The sequence below is a fragment of the Desmodus rotundus genome, chromosome 3, assembly GCF_022682495.2.
Source record: "Desmodus rotundus isolate HL8 chromosome 3, HLdesRot8A.1, whole genome shotgun sequence".
Taxonomy (NCBI): Eukaryota; Metazoa; Chordata; class Mammalia; order Chiroptera; family Phyllostomidae; genus Desmodus; species Desmodus rotundus.
Window position 1 is genome coordinate 72,705,165 of NC_071389.1, and position 25,694 is coordinate 72,730,858.

At 37.0% G+C, this 25,694-nt stretch overlaps 1 protein-coding gene across 3 annotated transcripts in view; it reads right to left on the minus strand.

Moving 5' to 3' along the window:
- The window catches only part of CDKAL1 (CDKAL1 threonylcarbamoyladenosine tRNA methylthiotransferase), a 626,103-nt gene that overhangs the window by 161,091 nt on the left and 439,318 nt on the right, over positions 1–25,694 (minus strand). For all 3 annotated transcript variants that reach the window (XM_053920194.1, XM_053920195.2, XM_053920193.2), the window contains one exon: positions 13,213–13,393. In XM_053920194.1, coding sequence (XP_053776169.1) covers positions 13,213–13,393 — 181 coding nt within the window. The remainder of the gene's footprint in view (positions 1–13,212; positions 13,394–25,694) is intronic.

Below are 25,694 nucleotides of genomic sequence, written 5' to 3' on the forward strand. Positions count from 1 at the left end.
GCAGTTTGAGAGGCTACTTTGTGGTTTTCCCAGATAATAAAGGTTAAGAGGAAAGGCAGTATAGGAATGTAGAACACATGTATTTTTTACTCCAATAGTATGCCTTGATACTGAGTAACATCCAGAGAGAGTTGGTGAGAATGATGGTATTTTAGAAGAGAGATTTCATTCATGACCTATGAATTCCCCTTAAAAATTAAAGATATTTCATCCATGAGTTTCTCTAAGTCCTCTTGACCTAACCCAAGTTTTTGATCTGCACAGTGTTTGAAGATGGAACTTCTACATGGACCACCTGCTGTGTAAATATACAGGCACTGCACAATGAAATAAATTTCTGCCTTTCCAATTTTAGCTTCCCTTGTCACTGCACTCAATTTAAAGTATTTCTTTACAAAAATAAGATCTAAGAATTAAAAACTATTAAAAATAACTCAAAGAATTAGAATAGATTAAATCAAAGAAATAAAAAATCCTTTCGACCACGTAATTGTGGCAGTTCAAGCCATCATAAAATCGAAAGTGTGAACGTTCCAAGAGTTTTGGGTTTTCGTGGCCTACTTTTTCTTTCTTCTATGATCCAATTAAATACTTGGGATTAAAAAGTATGCTAAAAATGGATAACTACACAGTGCAGAAACCAGACAATGCCTTAACCAAATGATCAAAATTAACATCACCAACAAGGGGCAAAGGACACATGCCTCCGGATGTGACATTCTGAGAAGGACACCACGTCATTTGTTTAGTTTCACAAGGAAAACCATATAAATCATAAGAAAAACTGAAGCGCAAATTGAGGAACACTCCATAAAATAAGAGGCCAGTATTCTCCAAAAATGTCAGTATAGCATGAAAGACAAAGCTGAGGAACTGCTTAGATACAGAGACAGAAGCGTTAAATACAAGAGCCGACCCCGAGCGGAGTCCTGTATCGCAAAAACAGCAGCTATAAAGGACACCGTCGGGACTTTGACAAAACTGGAATATGAACTGTTGATTAGATATGGTATTGTATCGATGTTAATTTTATGAATTTGACAACAATATTGTGGGTACATGAGATACTCATTGTTAGGAAATACACATTAAATATTAATTCTGTAATCTGCATGTCTGTAATCTACTCTAACATTGTTCAGGGGAAAATATGTACGTGTAAGTAAGTCTGTCTATCTCTTGAGAAAGAGCAAATTTAGCAAAATGTTAAAAACTGATGAATATTGATACAGTGTATACGGGAGATATACTATTCTTACAACTTTTCTCTAAGTTTAAAATAATTTTTTAGAAGTTTAAAATTTTTTTAGGGCCTGTAAATAAAAATCACTGCTACAACAGAAAAACAACTATTGAAAAGAATGCTTTTTAGGTCAAAAAGTTCTAGAATTATTTTAAATTTCTGGGATAAACTTTTATTCTACTATTTCCACTGGCATGGAGCAAAGAGGAAGAATGGAGTCTTAGTCTCAGGCATTTCACTTCGTCATGTAACCACGGGCAAATGGACTTAACTTCTCTGAGGCTCAGTTAACTCACCTGTAAAGTGAAAAAATAATAGCAGATACCTAAAAACATCACTGGAAGAATTACATGTGATAAAGCACAAGAAAAAGCACAGACTATGTTTGTTTCTGGCACATATTAACAATGGAAGCTTCATTTCCCTGCCCTTATAACTTCTAATCTTATATACCACTTCTATAAAGGTACTTTTATTATAAGTAGTAACCACTAAGGATCAGGACATTCATCTTAGATATAAAATTTTTAGATAGAACATAATTAGTAAAATACACTTTTACCCATTTAAATGCTTATCTGCTCTTATTTGGCTTGTCAGTCCTCAACTATGAAATATACATGGTTCCGAGAGGCAAGACTTTACAGAAGTGTCATGTTAAATGACTGAATATATCATGTTGACCTAAATACATATTTAACATTAGCTCTAATACTAGGAACTACACTTGTAAGTCCCTTGGAAGGTTATAAATATGAAGTTACTAATGAACCATACTTATATGAAACAATAATAGAAGATCAAAAAGTAAGATAGATCATGATAAGGTTCTTTATCTTTAGAAGATGCTCCAAGAGTATACTCACTTCTGAAGTTGTTATTAAGGTAATAAAAGTGAGTTCAAATTCAATATTACAATTTTAATAAATTGAGTTCATACGAAGGACATATAAGAATTAAGTAAATCTTTGCAATTTTTCTGAAACTTAAATAAAACAAGGCATGTAATCACTACTGAAAAAAATTTAAGATTGAAATACAGTAAAGAGGACTTTCCAAAGATAGAATTTACATTCTCTTCATTTAATGTAAGTTCACTCAGTACTTCTCAACCCTAGTACCACTCACCACCAGAGAGAAAAACTTATAAACACATACCTTCCTACTGTTTTGATAATTATACATTCATAAAAGGAGAATAAAAAAATGCCAAAAGGAAAGCAAAAAATTAAATTATCATAAGAAACAAGTTGGGTGTAGATTTTCCTACAGGATTTTTTTTTAATTACCTTATTGTTGTTCAATTATAGTTTGCATTTTCTCCCCACCATTGCCCTCAACCCCAGCCAAACCCACCTCCCTCCCCTGCTTGCACCCTCCCCCTTGGTTTTGTCCATGTGTCCTTTATAGTAGTTCCTGTAATCCCCTCTACTCACTGTCCCCTCCTGCTCCCCTCTGGCTATTGTTAGATTGTTCTTAATTTCAATGTCTCTGGTTATATTTTGTTTGCATTTTTCTTTTGTTGATTATGTTCCAGTTAAAGGTGAGATCATATGGTATTTGTCTCTCACTGCCTGGCTTATATCACATAGCATAATGCTCTCCAGTTCCATCCATGCTGTTGCAAAGGGTATAAGCTCCTTCTTTCTCTCTGCTGCATAGAATTCCATTCTGTCAATGTACCATAGTTTTTTGATCCACTTATTTGCTGATGGGCATTTAGGTTACTTCCAGCACTTGGCTATTGTAAATTCTGCTGCTGTGAACATTGGGGTGCATAGGTTCTTTAGAATTGGTGTTTCAGGGCTCTTAGGGTATAATCCCAGCAGTGGAATTGCTGGGTCAAAAGGCAGTTCTATTTTTAGTTTTCTGAGGAAATTCCATACTGTTTTCCACAGTGGCCTCACCAGTCTGCATTCCCACCAACAATGTATTAGGGTTCCCTTTTCTCCACATCCTCTCCAACACTCATTTGTTGATTTGTTTGTGATGGACATTTTGACCCATATGAAGTGGTATCTCATTGTGGTTTTAATTTGCATCTCTCTGATGGCTAGTGAAACTGAGCATCTTTTCATATGTCTCTGGGCCCTCTAAATGTCCTCTTTGGAGAAGTGTCTGTTCAAGTCTTTTGCCCATTTTTTAATTGGGTTTTTTGTCTTCCTGGAGTAGAGTCATGTGAGTTCTTTATATATTTTGGAGATCAGGCCCTTGTCTGAGGTATCATTGGCAATTATGTTTTCCCATATAGTTGGTTCCCTTATCATTTTAATGCCGTTTCTTTAGCCATGCAGAAGCTTTTTAATTTGATGAGGTCCCATTTGTTTATTCTTTCCTTTATGTCCCTTGCTTTAGGGGACATATCAGTGAAGACGTTGCTGCGTGGAATGTCTGAGATTTTTCTGCCAATGTTTTCCTCTAGGACTTTTATGGTGTCACAACTTATATTTAAGTCTTTTTATCCACCTTGAATTTATTTTTGTGTATGGTGTAAGTTGGTGATCGAGTTGCATTTTTTTTGCATGCAGCTGTCCGGATCTCCCAACACCATTTGTTGAAGAGGCTATTTTTACTCCACTTTATGCTGCTTCCCCCTTTGTCAATATTAATTGACCATAAAGACTTGAGTTTATTTCTGGGCTCTCTGTTGTGTTCCATTGGTCTATGCACCTGTTTTTATGCCAGTACCAAGCTTTTTTGATTACAGTGGCCTTGTAATACAGTTTGATATCAGGTATTGTGATCCCTCCTGCTTTGTTCTTTCTCAAAATTGCTGCAGCTATTCTGGGTCATTTATGGTTCTAAATAAATTTCTGAAATGTTTGTTCTATATCTGTGAAATATGTCATGGGTATTCTAAGAGGGATTGCATTGAATCTATAAATTGCTTTAGGTAGTATGGCCATTTTGATGATGTTAATTCTTCCAATCCATGAGCATGGTACATGCTTCCATTTGTTTGTGTCTTCCTTAATTTCTTCCTTCAGTGTTGTGTAGTTTTCTGAATACAGGTCTTTTACCTCGTTGGTTAGGTTTATTCCTAGGTACTTTATTTTTCTTGTTGCTGTATCAAATGGAATTTTTTTCCTGATTTCTGTTTTTGATATTTCATTGTTGGTGTACAAAAATGCCTTTGATTTCTGAGTGTTGACTTTGTATCTGGCTGTTTTGCCAAATTCATTTATTAGGTCGAGTAGTTTTTTGGTGGAGTCTATAGGACTTTCCATGTACACTATCATGTCATCTGCAAACAGTGACAGTTTCATTTCCTCCTTTCCAATTTGGATGCCTTTTCTTTCTTTTTCTTGTCTGATTGCTGTGGCTAGGTCTTCCAATACTATGTTGAATAGGAGTGGTGAGAGAGGGCATCCTTGTCTTGTTTCTGATCTTAGTGGGAAAGCTCTAAGTTTTTGTCCATTGAATATGATGTTGGCTGTAGGTCTCTCATATGTGGCCTTTATTATGTTGAGAAAATGCTCCCTCTACTCCCACTTTGTTGAGTGTTTTTATCAGAAATGGGTGCTGTATCTTATCAAATGCTTTTTCCACATCTATTGATATGAACATGTGGTTTTTGTCTTTGCTTTTGTTTATGTGGTGTATTATGTTTATTGATTTGCGAATATTGTACCATCCTTGCATCCCTGGAATGAATCCTACTTGATTAGGGTGTATGATCTTTTTAATGTATTGCTGGATGTGGTTTGCCAATATTTTGTTGAGGATTTTAGCATCTATGTTCATCAGTGATATTGGCCTGAAGTTTTCTTTCTTTGTTACATCTTTATTTGGTTTTGGGATTAAGATGATGTTGGCTTCATAAAATGAGTTTGGGAGTCTTCCATCTTCTTGAGTTTTTTGAAATAATCTGTGGAGGATGGGGTTAGCTCTCCCTTAAATGCTCTGTGGAATTCTCCTGTGAAACCATCTGGTCCAGGGATTTTGTGTGTTGGAAGCTTTTTGATTACTGTTTCAATTTCATCACCTGTTATTGGTCTGTTCAGGCTTTCTGCTTCTTCTTCATTGAGTTTTGGAAGGTTATATTTTTCTAGAAATTTGTCCATCTCACCTAGGTTTTCAAATTTCTTGGCATATAGTTCTTCCTGTTAATTTCTTACAACCCTCTGTATTTCAGTGGTATCAGTTGTAGTCTCTCCTCTTTCATTTATGTTTGTGTTTATTTGGGTCCTCTCTCTTTTTTTCTTGATGAGCCTCCTTAAAGGCTTTTCAATTTTGTTTATCTTTTCAAAGAACCAGCTCCTGGATCCATTGATCCTTAGAATTGTGCTTTTAGTCTCTATGTCATTTAATTCTGCTTTGATCTTAGTCATTTGGATTTTTTTTTAATAAGATTTTTTTTACAGGCTCACTATGAAGTACAAGATAAGACTGCTTTCACTGAAGTCAAAGCATTCATAATATATGTGACTCTTCATTGTCCTAAAGCTGGGTTATTTTAGAACATTTGAAATGTTAAGATTCCTAAGACACCATGATCCCAAAGCATAGTCAACCCTGAAGTTTTCTTACAATGACTTATAATTAACAGAAGAATCACATGATAGGGCTTTAGGTGTCAACAAAAATCTGTTTGCCTTTTCTTATTTTTATCATCCTAAAGAGAAACCAATCCCACAAAACCATGGCTCCATCCTGCAGTTACAGTGTGTACACATGTCTAGTACGTGTCTTGTCCTACGGCTCTGGCTGCACAGAGCTGATTTACGTGGTAACGGAATTCAGTTCATCAACGTTATGTCAGGACTTAATAAAAAGTTAGGCAGTGCTCTGTGACAGGCAGAGAAAGGTCAGACAGAGAGTGGGAATTAGGAGGCTCAGTGAGGGTTGGGGTTTCTGAAAGGATGATTCAGGATAAGAGGATTCAGGAAGCATGCTCTTCAAAAAAAAAAAAAAAAATCACCTCTGGCAGTATAAACTAAGAGTGGGCAATATAAACTAAGAGAGGTCTCACCAGTGACGCTGCTGTCCTGTAGTGCCTCACCAGATGCTGTGTACGGGTTCCTGGGTGTGAGGTACTGTATCAGCCCCTGTCTGTGCAGGGGCTTATCTTTTACTTTTGACGCCCCCCCACCCCACCCAACCCTAGGAATACTTCCTTCTTAGAAACAGCACTTATTTTCTTTCATGAGAGTTAGACAAGACGCTCTGCTTTGGTTTGCTCCAAATTAATCACATTTGTTATATTCCCTAACGTTTCAGGTTCAAGATGGTAGACAACCAACGGGCTTGACGGCCCTGGCAAGGCCAAGGCATCACCAACTCTGGCAAATCGCCCTCTGCACAGCCGAGACTCAACAATCCTTGTTATTTTCACATTCTTCAAAGCTCCAAACATTACCACCCCCTTTTCCTTCAGTCTTATAGTGTGAGAGTAGGACAAAAGGGAAGTTGCCCTATTCAAAAAGAATTTTTTAAACAACAATGATCCAATCAGAGCTCCAGCTTCTTCCAATGTTCCCAAAGGCAGAGAGTTTTCTACAGGATCACACACACACACAGTGGATAAGCTTATCTTATGCTGCTTAGAAAAACAAAAATACAAAGGAAGATAAAGACACTACAAGGAAAAAGCCAATTCTGTAACTGCCATGTAGACACAGTTTGGGCAGAAATAAAATCGTGTGGGAGGAGGGACAGAGAGCAGCCAAGGGTGGGGGTCTGGAGGGGCCGGCATTTCTCCTTTGAAGTGGAAGAGGCGCAGGGCCGCCCAGGAGCAATCTCCTGACCCTTAGGAAACAACATCAACAGCACCAGCAGCAGCACAGGTGGAAACAAGCGGTAATGCCCTCAACGTTAGGCACGTTTAAGGGGCTTTATAAGAAGATGCTGAGGCCTACTAATCTTTGATCTGTGAGTCTGGAGTTTATCAGTAGCCAATTAAGTGACCTTCTGTTCTATTCAGTAAATATACTCCATTGAACATATACTTTTCTGACATGTAGCTAAGCCTAGGACTTAAAACAATTAAGTCCAAAAGGAGACTATGTATCGAAGGTCTCAAGAATGAGTCATAGAGACTTCTTATTTCTTAAGTCCACCTGTTAGTCCCCAAACCTGTCTTGCACGGTCTCCTGCTTGGGCTTTCTGACCCTCTTATTCCCAATCCACTGTACCTAGAATGAACTTTTGAAAACACACACATGATCACCGCTATTCAGTAGCTCCCTACATCCCATAGGCCAGCCTAAAGCAGTTTAACATGACTTACAAGGGCATCTTAGTCTAAGCTTTGCCTATAGCTCCTGACTTATTTGTTGACAACAACCTACACCTGCAGGTTGTCTGCCACCCGAGAAAAAAACAAACAAAAACTGCAACACATCTTACTGCCCCAAATACCAGGCATTTTGTGCTCATTAAATGTTCCATGTTCTCTTTATTCTCAGGTGTTTCCACATGCTCATCATTCTAGGAAATTGGAGGGAGAGGAAATAAACATGAAAGCATGTGGGGAACTACAAGCAATCAGGTGCTATGGGTGCATCGTGTGTGTGAGAAGGAATGGGAAGACATGAGTGGCGAGGAAGACAGGGACTTTTTGTGACCTTAAGCAAGGTAATTCATTATGCTTAGTCCCGTATCCTCATGTGCGAAATGACTATAATAATGGTGCCTACCTCATAAAACTGTGAGAATGAAATTAGGTAATGGATATGAAGTGCTCAGAACAGTGTCTAACTAAATACACTGCTAAATAAATGTTAATCCTACTGTTATTTTTGTTATGTCATCATTATTATCAGGCCTAAAGATTACTGTGCCTGTTGGGTAGCATCAAGTGTAAGTTTTCATAGACCCAGGAATGAACACATGTCATCTGGTGGCACCGCAAACCCTCTTACAGCATAAAGGGCTGAAAGATCAATTTAGCTGTATCAAAAAGTCAGACAATGCTCCCAGATGAAACTGCCCCATAGTTAGTATATTAGTTTCCTATTTCTACAGTAACAAATTATCACAGACTTCGTGGCATAAAGCAACACAAATTTATTGTCTTCCAGTTTTGAAGGACAGACATCTGAAATAGATTTTATGGTCTAAAATCGAGATGTCAGCAGGGCTGCATGTCTTCTTCAGGCTCCGGGGACAACTGTTCCTTCCCGTGCCCGGCATCTAGAGGCCATCTGCGTTCTTTAGCTCGTGGTCCTGTCCTTAATCTCTACCTCTGTCCTCACATTTCTCCTCCCCCGAATTTTAAACCTCTTGTGTCCCTCTTCTAAGAACTCTTGTGATTACACTGAACCCACCCAGATACTCCATCATAAACGATTTTACCTAATCATAGTCGCACAGTCCCTTCTACTATGTGAGGAAGCACATTCACAGGCTTCGAGATTGGGACATAGACATCTTTGAGGGCCCACTTCTCTCCACCACAGTGGGTCTCATCGCTGCCATTTTTAGCCCCATAAACAACTAATTCAATTAGGTTATTGTATTCCTAGTTCATATTCCAGACAAAATAAGTAAACTGATTACATAAACAAGTCATCATATTTATAGTAAAGTAAAAGGTGAAAATATTGGAAAATTTGGATGACAAATTTAAGCCAATGATCTAGAAAAACAAAACCCTAAACTTTCTAAATATGGTTTGAAAGGTGGCCTTAAAATCATATGATAAAAAATAAAAGATTAAGAAGAGCTTGAAAGACCTCAGAGTTCACTGAATTCAGTTCTCCATCTGTCAAATGAACAGCACCTGTACTAAAGGTCATACGAGGTAGCAGGTCACCAACACCCGCTCTGGTCGATCCTCCTGCTACTACTTCCTGAACGTCACTACGGTTACCTGAAAGACTGTTAGGTGACCTGCTGAAATCTACATGCACCAAAACATGGTGAGGCAGAACAGAACAACTCTAAAAAACTGAAAATCAGAAGAGAAATGATACGTCCAGAAATGAGGAATGATAAAGACCAGCTGGAGTGGTCAAATGCAAGTCATTGCATAAGATACCCAAAATGTTCCTTCTAAAAAAAAGAAATCAAAATAAAGAGGATCTTGTGAAAAGGGACCTTCCCTATAGGGATATTTGGGAATCAAACTAGAATAAAATGTACCTAACAATCTACATACGTAAAACTCCTGAAAATATTTTTTCTTCTTCCCCAAAGAATAAAAGTTTACTTTGAAAACCAGGGACCGTGTAAATAATATGTTATCTGGTAGGTTAAAAGTATCAGGGTTCCTTCCATTAAGGCAACTTGTTCATGAAAATACTGAGTTGTTAAACTTTAGGATCATACTGAGAACAGCAAAAAGTTTTAAAAACATTTAGAGCAAGTGACAAAGTTCTTTCTGTATGGTATATTTCTCTGTTTTGCTTTTTAAAATACAGTGTGTCCTAGACTCATATGCAACTTGATTTGGGAGAGCCATTATGAGTCACTGCATAGCTTCTGTATATGATTTAAGAACATTCCTGATTCAACATCTATTCCAAATGGTTGCCTTGGTTTGAATATGTCTACGAAAATTCACTTCCTCACGGAGGAAACCACTGCGGACAGTTTCAGTGACACTGCCCGCATTTATCTCCCTGAAGGATGCCCCTCCAGCCCTCTCAGGAGCATATATGCCCATTCCTCAGGGTTGAGGCAGGAAGTATCTATTGTGGCCTCATTATCTATAGCGTAAATATTCTAGAAATTGCAAGTAAGTGTGTTATGATATTTTTTTTATGCTGACATATATTTAAAGATATTATTTTTATACTCTGGTTCCAAGGCATAAGATGAGCAAGCAGGTGGATTTAAAATGACAATTTAACGTTTTAAAACAATATAAACATTCCAACAGCCACTCTGATTACCTAAAGATATTCTTTTCAAATAAACAACTGGGACTACATCAAATTAAAAAGCTTCTGCATGGCTAAAGAAAACATCAGCAAAATGAAAAAGGAACCAACTGCATGGGAAAATATAATTACCAATGATACCCTGGACAAGGGTTTGATCTCCAAAATACATAAAGAACTCACATGATTACACACCAGGAAGACAAAAAACCCAATTAGAAAATCGGCAACGGACCTGAACAGACACTTCTCCAAGGAGGACATACAGAGGGCCCAGAGACACATGCAAGGATGCTTAGCATCACTAGCCATTAGAAAGATGCAAATTAAAACCACAATAAGATACCAACTCACACTGGTCAAAATGTCCATCATAAACAAAGCAACAAACAAGTTGCTTTGGAGTGGTTGTGGAGAAAAGGGAACCCTAGTGCACTGTTGGTGGGATTGCAGTCTGGTGCAACCACTGTGGAAAACCGCATGCAATTTCCTCGGAAAACTAAAAATGGAACTGCCCTTTGACCCAGCAATTCCCTTGCTAGGATTATATCCTAAGAACAGTGAAAAAGCAATCTAAAAGAACCTGTGCACTCCAATGTTCATAGTAGCACAATTACAATAGCCAAGTGCTGGAAGCAACCTAAGTGCCCATCAGTAAATGAATGGATCAAAAACCTATGGTACATTTCACAATGGAATACTATGTAGCAGAAAGAAAGAAGGAACTCCTACCTTTTGTGACAGCATGGATGGAACTGGAGAGCATTATGCTAAGTGAGATAAACAGGTGGTGAAAGACAAATACCGTATGATCTCACCTACAAGTGAAAACTAATGAACAAAACAAACAAGCAAGCAAAACAGAACCAAAGACATGGAAATAAAGAACAAACTGTTAGTGACCAGAGGGGAGGGAGGAGGCAGATAACAGGGGAAAGAAGGGGGAGGGTCAAGTCAAGGAACAGGTATAAAGGACCCCTGGACAAAGATAAAGGTGGGGCAGGGGAAGGGTTGAATACGGGAGGTGGGTGGTATGTAGGGCAGGGGAGAGTAATGAGGGAAAAGTGGGGACAATTGTAATTGAACAACAATAAAAGAAAAAAAAGAAAAACAGTAACAAGCTTTGTTATTCCTTTTAGTATTTATTCATGAAAGTATTTGAGGAAAATTAATGGCAGGGCACATTATTTTTTAGTTATTAGAAACGAAGTAGAAAATTTTCAGTAAAAAATTCTACTTCCTCTTCAGCAAAAAATTTTTTTCAGTAAGAAATTATCCTTCCCTAGATTAGGGAAGTTTTCAAACAGGTTCTTGATCCCTCGCTCCCTCTCTCCTCCTTCTGGTATTCCTCTGATGTGGATGTTGTTACACTTCGTGTTGTCCAAATGTTTCCTAAACTCCTCATTTTTTAAATGCTTTTTTCTTTTTGCTGCTTTGTTTGGGTGTTTTTTTCTACCTTGTCTTCCAAATCACTGATTCGATCCTCTGCTTCATCTAACCTCCTGTTAATTCCTCCCAGTGTACTATTTCAGATATTGCATTCTTTATTTCTGACTGGTCCTCTTATCATTTCTATGTCTTTTTTTCATGCTGTTGAGTATCCTTATAATCATTACTCTAAACGCTATATCTAACAAATTGCTTGCCTCATTTTCATCTAGTTCTTCTGGAGAATTCTCTTATTCTTTCATTTGGGGTCTGTTTTTTTGTCTTCCTATTTTGGCTACTTCTTTGGTAGTTTTCATCTTAGTTGTAAAATTAATCATCTGTTAAACTGATCAGTTGTTAATCTAGTCAATCTGTAATTAGCATCAGGGCTTAAGCACCACAGGGTGGGGCAGAGTAATTCCTGCTGGCGGGGCTATTACTTCCCCTGACTGATGCCAGCTGGAGAGGAGTGCTCTGTCTGAGAAAGATGGCCTCTGCACTATGGGGGATGCCTCAGCACAGGGATCCTGGTGGCTGTTCCTTCAGTTCCTTCCCCAGAGCCACCAACCCCAGACTCTCCTCAAGCTTCTCTAGTCCACTCTGCCTTCCCTCTGCCAGAGCCCAGGTGAGTGGCTGCAAACAAAATTTTGTGCATTGAGTCTTTAATCTCTCTGGGTCTACAGCCATCTCTCCTGGCAGATAGAAACCCTGTTGCTTTTCACAGCTGGATGTTATCTGGGTTCCTTTGTGGCTCCATTGCTGTAGGCTGGGGAGCCCAGCTTGGGGTTTAGACCCCCACACTTCTCAGGTGAACCCCCAGCCACTGAAATGTCCCTCTGGATTTTCAGGTGCCACCCGTGGGTGCCCAGCCAGCCCTCTAGCACATCCTCCACACTCCCTACCAGTCTAGTTATAATGAAGTGGTTTCTTCTGTCTGTCCTTGGTTATAAGGCTTCTCTCCAGCTAGTGTTCAGTTGGTTATTCACGATGATTTATCTACAATTTAGTTTAATTCCAGATTGGTCCTGGGAGGAGGTTAGTGTAGCTTCCGCTTACTCTTCCATCATCTTGGATTTCCCCTGTGTTAAGGCTTACTTATGTTTTTCCATCTTTAGCCAATGAACCTAGAAACTAAATATTTGTTTGAGACTATCAATTTCTGGGGCTTTCTGGGAAATAGTTTGCCTTTACTGGGTCTCAAACTTTTTACATTTATTTTAAGTTATCTTACTATATTTATGAACATGTAAGGATAAAATTATATTGAGATTCATTGCAAAAACAATACATATCTGAGATAGACAGACAGACAGATAGTACAGAAAGCATCAAATCTATATCATGGAAAATATAGGAAAACCATGAGACCCCCCAGAAGTAACAAATTACAAAAGAGTCTCTTAAAAAGCAGCATAAATAAGAGGTCTCCTTTGCTTAGATATTTAAATGTTGACTGATTTCGAAACATCCAAGAATTTATTTTCTAAACATGGGCAAACACTAGTTAAAATTTTCTTTCGCACTGTCACCTGAACCTCATTCTACAAAAAGAAAAAAAAAAAAAAAAAAGGAGATTCTTTACTTACCTAACGTCATTTAACTTATACAAGGCCTCCCACCCTGACCCTAACTGTCAGCCAATTGTGTTAAATAGGCAACGCACACATTCGGATAGCTATTGGCTAAATAGAAAACCTTACAAGAACAATATCTTACCACTTGTGCTGGAACTTGTTCCATTTTTGCAGCAGGAGTGCCTGGTCTTGGGTAAAACTGGTTAATAAACAGGCTTGGAAATTTGTAGTCTTCGACAAGTTTCACTGTTTCTTGAAAATCTTGATCTGTTTCTCCAGGAAAACCACAGATAATATCTGTAGCAATAGTTATTCCAGGAACTCTAAAAAATAATGACACAAAAATGTGAAAACTTGAGTACGATCCATAACTATTTCCCTGACATTTTAAATACCATTATTCCTGTTAAAATTTAATTTAGTTTTAGGAAAGGGATGTTTGCAAACAGTTTTAAAGAGCCCTACATACTAAGAATTTATGAAAAACAGTGGACCCCTGTCATCCTCAAGAAATACTCATTTTCAATTTTTTCAGGCGTCTTTGTTCTTCTCTATTTTAAGATACTTAATCTTCTATTTCTAGATTTACTGATTTTTAGGCAATGTTTACTGACTTCTCTATTAAGGTAAATGAGGACTTAGCTCTTTACCATATCCCTCCCTTCACTATATAATCACTGCACAAATTTTAGTTAAATTATTAATATTTCCACTGTTATAACTACAAAGATATTGTTCATTGCACAGCCAACTGGTATACTATCATTAAGTTTCTTTTTCACAATGCTGAGTTTTTCAGAGTTAATAATTGCCTCGTTTTAAAATTTTTTCTTAATATTCTATGTATCTATGCTAATGTTTTCCAGATACTCTGGTCAGGTCTCTCAAAAATTGATACTATCTTCTCAGCATTCAATATCTTATATCACTGACCAGTTTCATCCCTCACTGCCCTCTAGGAATGCCACTCTTACTTTCTTCAAGTGTATGTTGCTTTCCTACTGAACCAGCTGTAATGCTGGAAATGTTACTCCTTGGTCTCCTTTTTTCAGTCCCACTTTTCCTGGATCCGATGTCTTCCTCATTCTTGAATATTCTATACTCTGTAATTCTGCTGGAGCATTATTTCAGAAGCATCATCAAAAAGAGTGCCAGCAAAAATTTGTTGTGTTAGCGTCTCTGAACTGTCAAGTCATGATTGATAGTGGCTGTGGGTAAGACCCCAGGATGAAAAGTATTAGCCATCAGAGTTTCATATGGTTCCAGTTTTTCCAGGCTGGCAAGGTTGATGAGACATCCAGATTCACTCTGAGGCACGCTTCTCTGTATGTGCCCCACTTCTCTTTTTGGAAGCTTTTAGGATATTAAATTTATTCTCAAAGATTTTAAATTTTATGATAATAGGCCTTGCGCAGGTATTTAAAATTTTTGTACAGGGTACAATCTGGAGACTCTTGTTTTTTAGGGTTAGGAAATTTTATGCTCTTTTTTTAAGTCATTCTTCTCTCTCTGGGATGCCTCTCCTTCAAAGATTGACTCTAAGAATTGCTACATTACTAGAGAATTGACTCTAAGTTTTTGCACTGTTATTTCCCATCTTTGTCCTTTTGTTACATTTTCTGGAAGATATACTTGAGTTCACCTTCCAACTCTACTATTGAAAACTTTAATTGAATATCTTATTTTAAAATGTTCTCATTTTCTAATCTTCCTTTTCATGGCATACTGATTTTACTTTAGAGATGCAACCTTTTTTCCTATTTCTGAGGATATCAATAAAATTTTTCCTCTGCTCAATGCAATTATGCCTGTTTCCTCCAGGTTCTTTTATTTTGATCCCTCTCATTCATGGTTGAGACTTTCCATCAATAAAAAGCAATTCTTTCTGTCCTTTATTATTTAGAAGTAAAGCACTGAATGCTTTTCATTACAGAGTGACTGGGTAACAACCTGCCTACATTTCTGATAGGTCCAAATGTCAGCATCTTGAAAATCATTCCTCTGTGGCCATTGAATTCCTCAGTATGCTACAATAGCCAATTGTATATTAACAGCATAAGAACAACAACACAACATCAACGGCATTCAAAATTCCAATATTCTGAATCCATGAACAACAGAAAAAATAGCCTCAAACAGTTCATATGGTAGACTACCTCCCTATATTGATTTTTCTATTGCCTAAATGCCGTTCTATAGGAATGAATAGGACAGTTTATCTCACGAAGATATATTAAATATTTGGGGGCATAAGAAAGAATAAAAGGATGTAATAATGAGGAAAATCAAATTACAGGATGCTTAATACGAACTGCTTCATTAAAACAACAGCTTTCCATACCTGGTTTGCACAATCCTTTAATGACTGTGAAAGAAGACTGACAACTTTATTTTTTAAAGTCTTTCTAAATTTCTATTTAGTCTCATCTAGCCATTAATTTGAGTGAATTTTAATCAGTGAGATAAATTACAAAAACAGAAACTTTTCTGTGATGATACATTGAAAAAAAGACCATATGCATAGAGAAAAATAAATCAGTATATTTGAAAGACTATTTTAATTTTTATTGATATAAAATATTTTTCATCTTTGAGGGTGACTCTCAAAATTATGTTTGAAAATCATAAAAAATACGCTTTTATAGTAAGCTATAGAAAATAAGACCATTTTCTATACTTGCTAAAGCATGTGGAGTAGAAAGTTATATCAATAATTTAAATTAGTCAATTTTTAAACTTGACTTATAACTACTAAACAAAAGAAATCCGCAACAGAAAATAAAAGTCATGATCATAGCAGAAATGACAGAGAAGAGTCTCTCTCTCCTAGGAAATTTTTTTTAAAATCTTCGAAACTGCCAGTGAAATACTGCAGAAACAAAGACAATTGATTATTGTCTTAGGCTGTGAATTAGAATGAACTTGGCACTAGACTACGGGGTATTCCCAAAGGAAAGTACCTCACTCATTTCTTCCCACCCCCAATCCTTCTTGATCCAGTACAGTTGAGCTCAGTATTATGCAACACCTGCTTACTTTGGCTTTAAGGTCCACAGTAAAAAGGAAAATACAAATCTTTACACTACTCATAATAAATGTTAAGGAAGGAAATGTTCAATGCATGGGTATATTTGATAATCTACACAAAAAGCTGACTGATACCAGGGGAGGGAGTAGGCTACTATGAATTAGTGAAAGACCTATGTTAGTCAGAATTTAAAAGTAAAAGCAGTTTAATTGGTTTCAAAGTATTTAAGAATATACACTGATTGCCTATAACATATTTTCAAAGTACAGACTGCACTTTAAGGTTAGATGAGGCTCATCTATACATTAGCTTTATATATGCAAATGATGCTACTTATGTTCTTAAAAATAATTCAGCTCCTAAGTGAACCAGCAACAACAAACTTCCTCATATTTACAGTGTTAATTAATTATTTATTTATTTCTAGAGAGAGGGGAAGGGAGGGAGACAGTGAGGGAGAGAAACATCCATGTGTGGTTGCTGCTCACGTGCCCCCTACTGAGGACCTGGCCCACAACCCATGCCCTGATTGGGAATCAAACCGGTGACCCTGTGGTTTGCAGGCTGGTGCTCAGTCCAATGAGCCACACAAGCCAGGGCTACAGTGTTAATTTGCTTAGTAAATAATTCTCTTCAGTACATGAAGAGAATCAAATAAGTTTGAAGTGGATCAAATTCTAAATTCCATTATGATTTAAGTGGCTATGAAGAAATTATATGGGGTATAAAATACAATAATATTCCAAATATTTAATATGCTAATTATGATGCTGTTTTGAGAAGCTATGAATTTTCAAAATACTAAAATTAAAAAATAATCATTTCCATGAATGTATTAACGCTGTGAGTCTAATGAATATAATTATTAGCCATTATGTGCTTTTAAAATTTAAAGACTTTCTATACTTATATTTTTTATAGTAGTATTAGAGAATAATTCTGGGAGATGAATGTAGACATGTTTGATTATATTAAAAACAGACATTTTGACCCGTTATTCTTTCTGACTTATACAAGCTATTTACTGGCAAAATGGGTTCATTAAATTACTTGGAAATGGAATTAGTGAGAAAGATTCCAACTTTGCATCTGCCCGGCCAGGAGCAGTGGTGTGATGAGTTAAGAAGTCTCCCAGGACCTGTGAGGAGAGCACTACCTGTTTGCTGGCCCTAGGCTGGGATTTAAGGAAGCCTCCAATATTTTAAGTCTTACTTATTTGCCTTGAATAAAAATATACACATACATATGTTCCATACTATATTTGAAATACTATTAAAATGTGTACTTTAATTCATCTCAAGGTTTTCAGTTCAAATTTGGTGTTACACTGGCAAAAACAGGAAAAAGGTGGATTATAGTTCATTATTTAGATCAATAAATTATTAGCTACAAGATGCACACGTGGAAAAACTAAAACTAACATACGCTATTATCTCAAAAGAATAATATATAAATGATCAGAAAAAGAATTGGACCTATTAAAATTATTAGGTATAAACTAAACACATGATTGAAAGAAATATTTTTTAGTCCTATGGAGATTAATTCCTGGACAATTACTCAATACTTCCAAGAAAAGAAAACTGGAGGTAGGCAGGGGAAAAAATATCTTGAACTGAATGGAAATCAATATATCTAAATATATGGGAAGCAGCTAAAGCAGTGCTTTAAAAAATTATAGATTTAAACGTCTGTGTGAGAAAGAATTCAACACACTAATCTAAAATTCCACATTGAGAAACTAAAAAAGAGGAGCAAATCAAAACCAAAATAAGACATAGAAAGAAAATAATTAAGGTACAAGAAATCAATAAAATAGAAAATAGAGAAAAATCAACAGAAGTAAAGGTGAATCTTTGGAAATAAAAACAACAAAATTACTAAACTACTAGCTAAACAGAGAAGAAAAATGAAGACACAGATGGCCAACTTCAGGCATGAAAGAGACAGTACTGCAGATGGGATCAACATTAAAAGGATACTAAGGTTAATCGGTCCTATATGTAAGGGTTTATTTCTGGCTCTCTATTCTGTCCCATTGATCTATGCATCCACTTTCATGCCAGTGCCATGCTGTTTTGATTACTAGAGCTTTGTAGTATAGTTTGAAATCACGGAGGGTGATACCTCCAACTTTGTTCTTCTTTTTCAAGATTGCTTTGACTAGTTGGGCTCCTTTGTGGTTCTGTAGAAATTTTAGAATTCTTTGTTCTAGTTCTGTGAAAAAAAATGCCATTGCTATTTGGATGGGGATTGCACTGCATCTGTAGATTGCTTTGGGGATTATGAACATCTTAACAGTATTAATTCTTCCAGTTTATGAGAATGATCTATCTATCCATTTATTTGTATCACCTTCAATTTGCACCACTATGGAAAACAGTATGGAGGTTCTTTAAAAAAGTTAAAAACAACTACCATAAGATCCAGCAATTCCATCTCTAGGTATAGGCCCAAAGAAAACAAAAGCACTACTCTGAAGAGATGTACGCACCCCAATGTTCACTGCAGCATTATTCAGAACAGCCAAGACATGGAAACAACCTAAGTGTCTATCAATAGATGAATGAATAAAGATGATGTGATATATGGCCGGGGTTCAGAACTAGTCACCCCTAGATATGCCTTTGCGGTATGCAGATTATTCTGAGTTAAAGTCAACACAGACCCTGTGGGCTCAAGAGAAACTTCTGCCCCTCTTAGCTACACAGAAGAATTTAAATTAGGGGCCTTGCCCATAGCAGAAGATTATCAGAGATAACCTTTTGACTTATTTATATGACAGGGCAAACTACTAACTACTGAATATCTGTTCTTATCATCCTGAAATGATCTTCCTCCTGTCTAAAGCCCTAAGCGATTTCCCTCATCCTTAGCTCAGAATGCTACATATTCATCATTTTCGCTGAAGGTTTCTGAACCTCTCATGTATGTGGCACCTCTGACTCTCACTATGCGAGGTTCCCAAACATACATATGAAATGAAATTTGGTTATTTTCTTTTATTAATGTCTCATGTAAATTTAATTATTAGACCAGTCAAAAAACCCTTCAAGGGTAAAAAAGGTTTCTTTTTCTCACATAATATACACAATGGAATACTATTCAGCCATAAAAAGAAGAAAACCCTGCCCTTTGCAACAGCATGGGTGCCCCTACAGAGTGTTACGCTAAGTGAATTAGGTCAGACACAAGAAGACAAATATGATATGATTTCACTATATGTAGAATCAAAAAGTAAACAAACATACAAAGCAAAAGAGAGACAGATTCACAGATACAGGAGACAAACTGGTAATTACCAGAGGGGGAGGGATTAGAGGGTGGGCAAAATAGGTGAAGGGGATTAAGAGATAGAAACTTCCAATTATAAAATAAATCATGGAGATATAATGTATAGCATAGGGAATACAGTGAATAATATTGTAGTAACTTTGTAAGGTGACAGATGGTAACTAGATTTATTGTGGGGATCATTTCATAGTGTATATAAATACTGAATCACTGTGATGTACACCTAAGAGAATTTTATATGTCAACTGTATATCAAAAAAGATACTTAGGGTATATTTTACACCAATAAATTAAAAACTGAGATGAAATGGCCAAATTATTTGAAAGACATAAATTATAAAAATTGATTCAAGAAGAAACAGAAAATCTGGTAAGCCTTTTATCAATTACAAAAACTGAATTTGTAATTAAAAAATCTTGCTAACATAAGAAAACACCACAAGCAACCCAGACCCAGAGGCGTCACTGGAGAATTCTATCAAACATTTAAAAAAGAATAAAGCTAGTTCTACAGAAACCATTTCAAAGCTAAATGGGAAAGGAACTAATTTTATGAGTGCAGCAGGAGCCTATATGAAAACTAGAGAAAAGGGTTAGAAATATATTCCAGATCAATATGCCTCATGGACATGGAGACAAAATTCTTAACAAAACATTAGCAAACTGAACCCAGAAATATAGAAAGAGGACTGCATATCATGACCAAGTTTTGAATCACAAGAACACAAAGTTGGCTTGATATACAAATAGCAATCCATTCAATAAGCCACATTAAAAGAACGAAGGTGATTTTATTGGGTGCAGAAAACTAGGCTGACAAATCCAGCACTCATTCCTGACAAAAACTCCCAGTAAACAAGAAATAGAAGGAAACTGCTTCAATTTAATGAATGAAGGGTCTACAGCTATTATCACACTCTCAGTGAAAGACTGAATGCTGTCCCACTAAGATTTCCGTCCTTTCTTCTTCTGTTCAGCATATTAATGGAGGTTCTACACACTGCAGATGAGCGAGAAAAAAAATGAAATTTAAGGAGAAAGAATAGGACATCTTCAAATACCTTTAAGAAAGTTTTCAGGAGTTTACATTTATTTTCACAATTTTATGAAAAAAATTCTTGAAGATCCTTGGCTGAAAACAGAAAAAGCACTAAAACACTTAGATAAGGGTTGAAATCCATGGGTCCATCCATTTATGTCTCTACCTGGGGTACTCACTGGTTAAGTACCTAGAATCACTCTCCCGCCGAAAACTCACGAAAGGGTGGTGTGTATCTACAGTGTGCACTTCAGGCAGCCATGCTTATGATGAGTAAAGGTGAAAAAACACACAGAAAAAGTACCAGTGCCACCAATGCCGTTTCTGTACGCCAGTCTAGGGGTTCTTTTCTTCGAGTCCATGCACTCACTAAAATTACGTGCAAAACTGTATGTATATATTTCAGGGAGATGTGACCGTCTCTTTATTCTGATTCTTAAACGCTTCTGTGAGCCAAATAAGATCAGGAAACCTTTCTATGACTGCTTTTGAATCAACAAGAGTGTATGTGTGTGTGTGTGTGTGTGTGAGTACAATCAAAAGAATGATTGGATAAAAAAAAGGATAATAGGTCTTCTTTGACAGAGTCTGGGTATTAGAGAAAGTAAAGTTGCTCGGACCAATGTGAGACAAGTAATAACCACGGCAGGGGTAGGTTTTGTGGAATCTGGAAGTTGAGTCATACGACATTGCTGTTTTATTGGTTGGCTTGTTTTGTTTGTTTCCAAATCAAAATGGTTCGGGATCATCAGTTTCATAAAGCTTAACCTAAGAGAAAATCAGTGATATAAAATGGGTCCTGCTCTGTCAATTATGAGATTACTTGTGGGATGAGAAAAACTGGTGGTGTTCTAAGCTATCTCTTAGCTCCCACTCATATATTCTACACAGCAGGTAAATACTGGCGCTAGAAGTCCACAAAGTCCATTTGGTTCCTTTGGCAGTGGCTTCCTAGTAGGTCCTGAGAAAGGAGGCCTGGACGGGACGCCAGAAGGCGAGGGCAGAAGGCAGCTCATGGGTGTCTGGTGGTGGTTGCCTCCTGTTGCTCAGGCAGCAACCTCGTGGTCCTTGCTCCTAGGTTCTAGTAACACAACCTCTTCCTTTTGTTCTCTTAGACCCTGCGGCAGTAATTGCTTTCAATTACTTTCAGTAGCTACTTTCAGTAGCTATTATTCTCTGGTTACCTCACCTCCCCATCTTCGCTTTTCCAATATTCTATATAATGAGTTTCCTATATTACATATCCTCTGGTGGAAATACCTAGCATAGTTTTTCTTCCCAGGGGACTGTGATCAAAACAATCAAATTCGTCAATGCACACATCCTAGTACTTTAATGAGGTCACATTAAGACAGACCACATTCTCTTTTCTCTTAGAAGAAAGTAATAACATTGGAAATATATGGTAAAAATATAGGTTTAGAAAAACTTCAACCCTATTTGGAAACTGAATACAATAAGAATATAGATGCATTCATACAAATGAATAACCCTGATCTTTTTCAAAGCAGAACTCATAAAATTTCTGACCTTTTGAGAGAAGTTTAAGGCAACTTGTTAGAAGGGATTACTTTCAAATAGTAACCAAAATCTACATGCTAACATATAATTCACTTATTAAGTGATACTTATAATCAAAGATAGCCTTTCCAGGCCTCTTCTTGAGAAAAGTTTAGTAGCAATTAGTTTTTAAAAATTATTCCCTCTCTTTAAAAGTAGTAAAACTACTTTTACCAAGCTAAAAAAATCCAGATGACTTACTTAAATTTGGTACAATTTTATGTTGTTTGAGTAAAAAGTAGTGTGTACGAGACAATGACGGGAAGAAGACTATGGCTAAAACGACAAATGATTTGCTAAAGCTTTGGACATTTTTGGATATCCTAAGAAATCAGAATTTAACAAGGTAAGAAATAAGTAACTATTAAATATCTGTAGTAAACACTGATCCTAAATAAGGATGTGGGAAAAGTGTTTCTCAAACTCAAAAAGAAAAGCAGTTGTCAAAAAAGCCAAATACAAGAGTGGGGACCGACCAGAGGCAGATGATAGCAAGAGCTTAGTGTCACCGTTACACTTCTGAATCTGGTCTAAATCCAAAATGTGTGGTCCGGCTTCAAACAAAAATCGAAAGAATCATCACTATTAACTGAAAATTAAATAAGTACTACATAGAGTAGTTTTTTTTATCCTATAACGCTATGCTTTAATTCCATAGCAAATATTTTGAAATAAGCACAAAGCCTTAAATGAGACCAAAGATATTGCTTTAAAGATTAAAAGTAAGCTTAGTGGATAACATTGTTATAACATTTAAAAGAAACCATATTAAAATTCACAGAATTTTTGCACATCTGTTATTAAAATCATATTATGATATTGCTGGTTAAAGTGAAGGTATTTACTATCTATAGTACGGTTAACACAATTCTTATATGAGTTTTTCTGTTTCTATAGTAACATGAATTATAAGGTTCAATGCAGCCAGATTCAGTAAAGTGTATTTTTCTGTTATTCAAGGTGAAAAGGAAATGAAACATTTCTAACATTCATAAACTGCAGCAAACGTCTGAATTCCATTTAGAGATAAGACGATAATTACTAAAGTAATTAGAATTCTTCCTGGATGGAATTATTTTGCACACAGTGGAAACTTAGATTTGGGAATGAAAGCAGGGGCCAGAGTATATTCAGCATCAGTAATTAATTACAACCAAAACCAATATGCTATTCTGATACCTTGGAACAAACTATACCTTTTTCTGTCTGCTTCTGACTATAATATGAAAGAAACTGGTCCCCCATCCCCAGCCCTTAAGTCAGAAATATAAAGTGAGTGAAATCATTTTACTCAAGAGAAAAATCCAATTACAGAAATAATCAACTTTTCCTTCTTGCTTTATTTTTTTCATATTTGAAAGGGCATTCACATTAGCAGAACCAATTAAATGAATATCAGGACAGGGCAAAAACTACAAAGTTGGACAAGTTTCTTAAATCTTTTAAAATTAAACTTTAAAGCAAACACACAGACTTACTAAAATTTTAGAGACTCAAACCCAGATCACAGCATTCTTTAAAGGGAAAGCATAATTGGATTGACTACGCACTGGGTCTCAGGAAGAATGATTTATACAGTTACACAATCATAATGCCTCTGATATCCAGCCCACTAAAGTAAGAAATTAGGCAAATTTTTACTTTTAATGGAAGTGTTATCATAACCAAGAAATGGCACTCGGAGGCATTACATTTCACATCTTATGCTGTCCTCAGTGCAATTTGTATAGTATCATCAGAAATAGAATAATACTGAAAAAAAATACACACAGAAAGAGAGCACACGATTGCATGCCCCAGAAGTCATCAAATCAAAACACAGAATTATTCACAATTACTTTTTTTATTCCTTATTAGTTGAACTTATGTCTTATTTAAATTCAATTTACCATAAAAATCAGATCAAGGGTTAGCAACCTATGACTCATGGGACAAATCCAGCCTGTTTTTTTGTAAATAAAGTTTTATTGGAACACGGCCATAACCATTCATTACACAATGTCTATGGCTGCTTTGGCTATAGGCAGAGTTAAGTAATCCTGACAATTGCAACAGAGACTGTTTACACAAAGCCAAAGATATCTGCAGAGATTCTAACCAACCAGGCCCACGAGTGAGTTTTGTTGAGTACTCCTGAGGACACCCCAGGGTGAGAATCAGGGGACGGTGGGCAGATGATGCTCTCCAAAATGTAGCCCTACATGGAACTTTCCATTGTCATGGAATTCTCACTGATACAGTTCAAATCAGAATATTTCCTCCCTGAGCAATTCTGGTATACAATCCATTAGCACCTACCCACACTATTCATTCCCTGTGGCCCACATCTCTGATGACATTTTTTCTTGATTTTTCTCTCCACATCTCAACTCATTCAAGTCCATCCTTTATACCTCTGTGACCACCCTGTTATGTTCTGCCTGGCACCTTTCCCATTTGTTTGGTTGTCTTAAGGCTCCTCGTAAACCATTCCTGCCTGGTGGACTAGGATGGGGCCGTATTCATATTCTTCCACCACAGCAATGAGGAACAGCCTCACAGATAAAGGTGCCTATTGAATTCATGGTGATGGGGGAGAAGACAAGGGCAATGAATAGGTGGACACAATAAAGCAATAGACTTTATTCATACCTACCAATAATCAATCCTGATTGAATAATACAAATCTAAGTATTTTACTTTAAAGGCAGGGGGAGAGAAGAAGTGATTCTGAGGGCTCTGTCACAGGCTTCTCTTTGGGCTGAAGGCTCCACAGATGCTGCCAGGCACTGGCTGCTGAAGCTGGCTTTTCACACTTACATTCTAGGTATCATTTTGCAAATGAGTACTTAAAAAATGTTATTAGTTAATAAACTGATTTTCACCTTAAATTCTTATTTTTAGGAAAAAACACTGACACAAGGTGAAAGATTACTTTAAATAACCTGAGTTCCTTTGCAGCTTTTGGTTTAAAATTTGGAGAGAAGGGGTTCAAGCTAGAATCCTTGCAGTTGAAGCAAGAGTTATGAGAATCAAAGGAGCATTTTTCATTCCAACTTTTCAGTACAGTTGCTCTCTTCTAGTTTTCAAGATGGTAGGGCCCATCACTCAAATATTGTTTATTAAGGGATGATATGTTCTCGGCAAAGTTCTACCTAGTCAACATCTGTGAGGGCTGCTGTGGCAGAGAGGCTGCAGTAGCCAAGAGTCCTTTCTGTGTGAAAATCTCATGCAACGCGGGTGTTCGTTAGACACTGTAGCCTCTATGTGAAGGGCCTGTCACTTTTTACGACACTGCCTGTTGGATCCCCATCTGGCCCGAATCTCTGGCCCTGAAAGGGCAATTCCGTTCTGCCTCCCGCCCCACCTGGCTGGCCTGTCAGCTGCGGTCTGCAGGCACATAGCACTGCCTGAGACGTGCTTCACCGACCCTCAAAACAGTCCAAGGCTCCTCCTGATTGTGAGTAGTCCAATTCAGCTCTTGCCACAAAGCAGCTCCCTGGAGGCTGCATGCTTCCTACACAGCTGGTTACTCAGCAGCGCTGAGACGCTGGGCATTGCTTTCAGGCTGGTGGTAGCTGATCCTAAACCAAGAAACATTTCAAAACCCAAGAACGAAGCCACTACATTAGGGAAGATCAGGACACTACAACAATCCCCAAAGTTATTGTTCATGGAAGTAAACAGGCCTGAACTAGCTCAATGTCTGGTTGATATTGTGGCA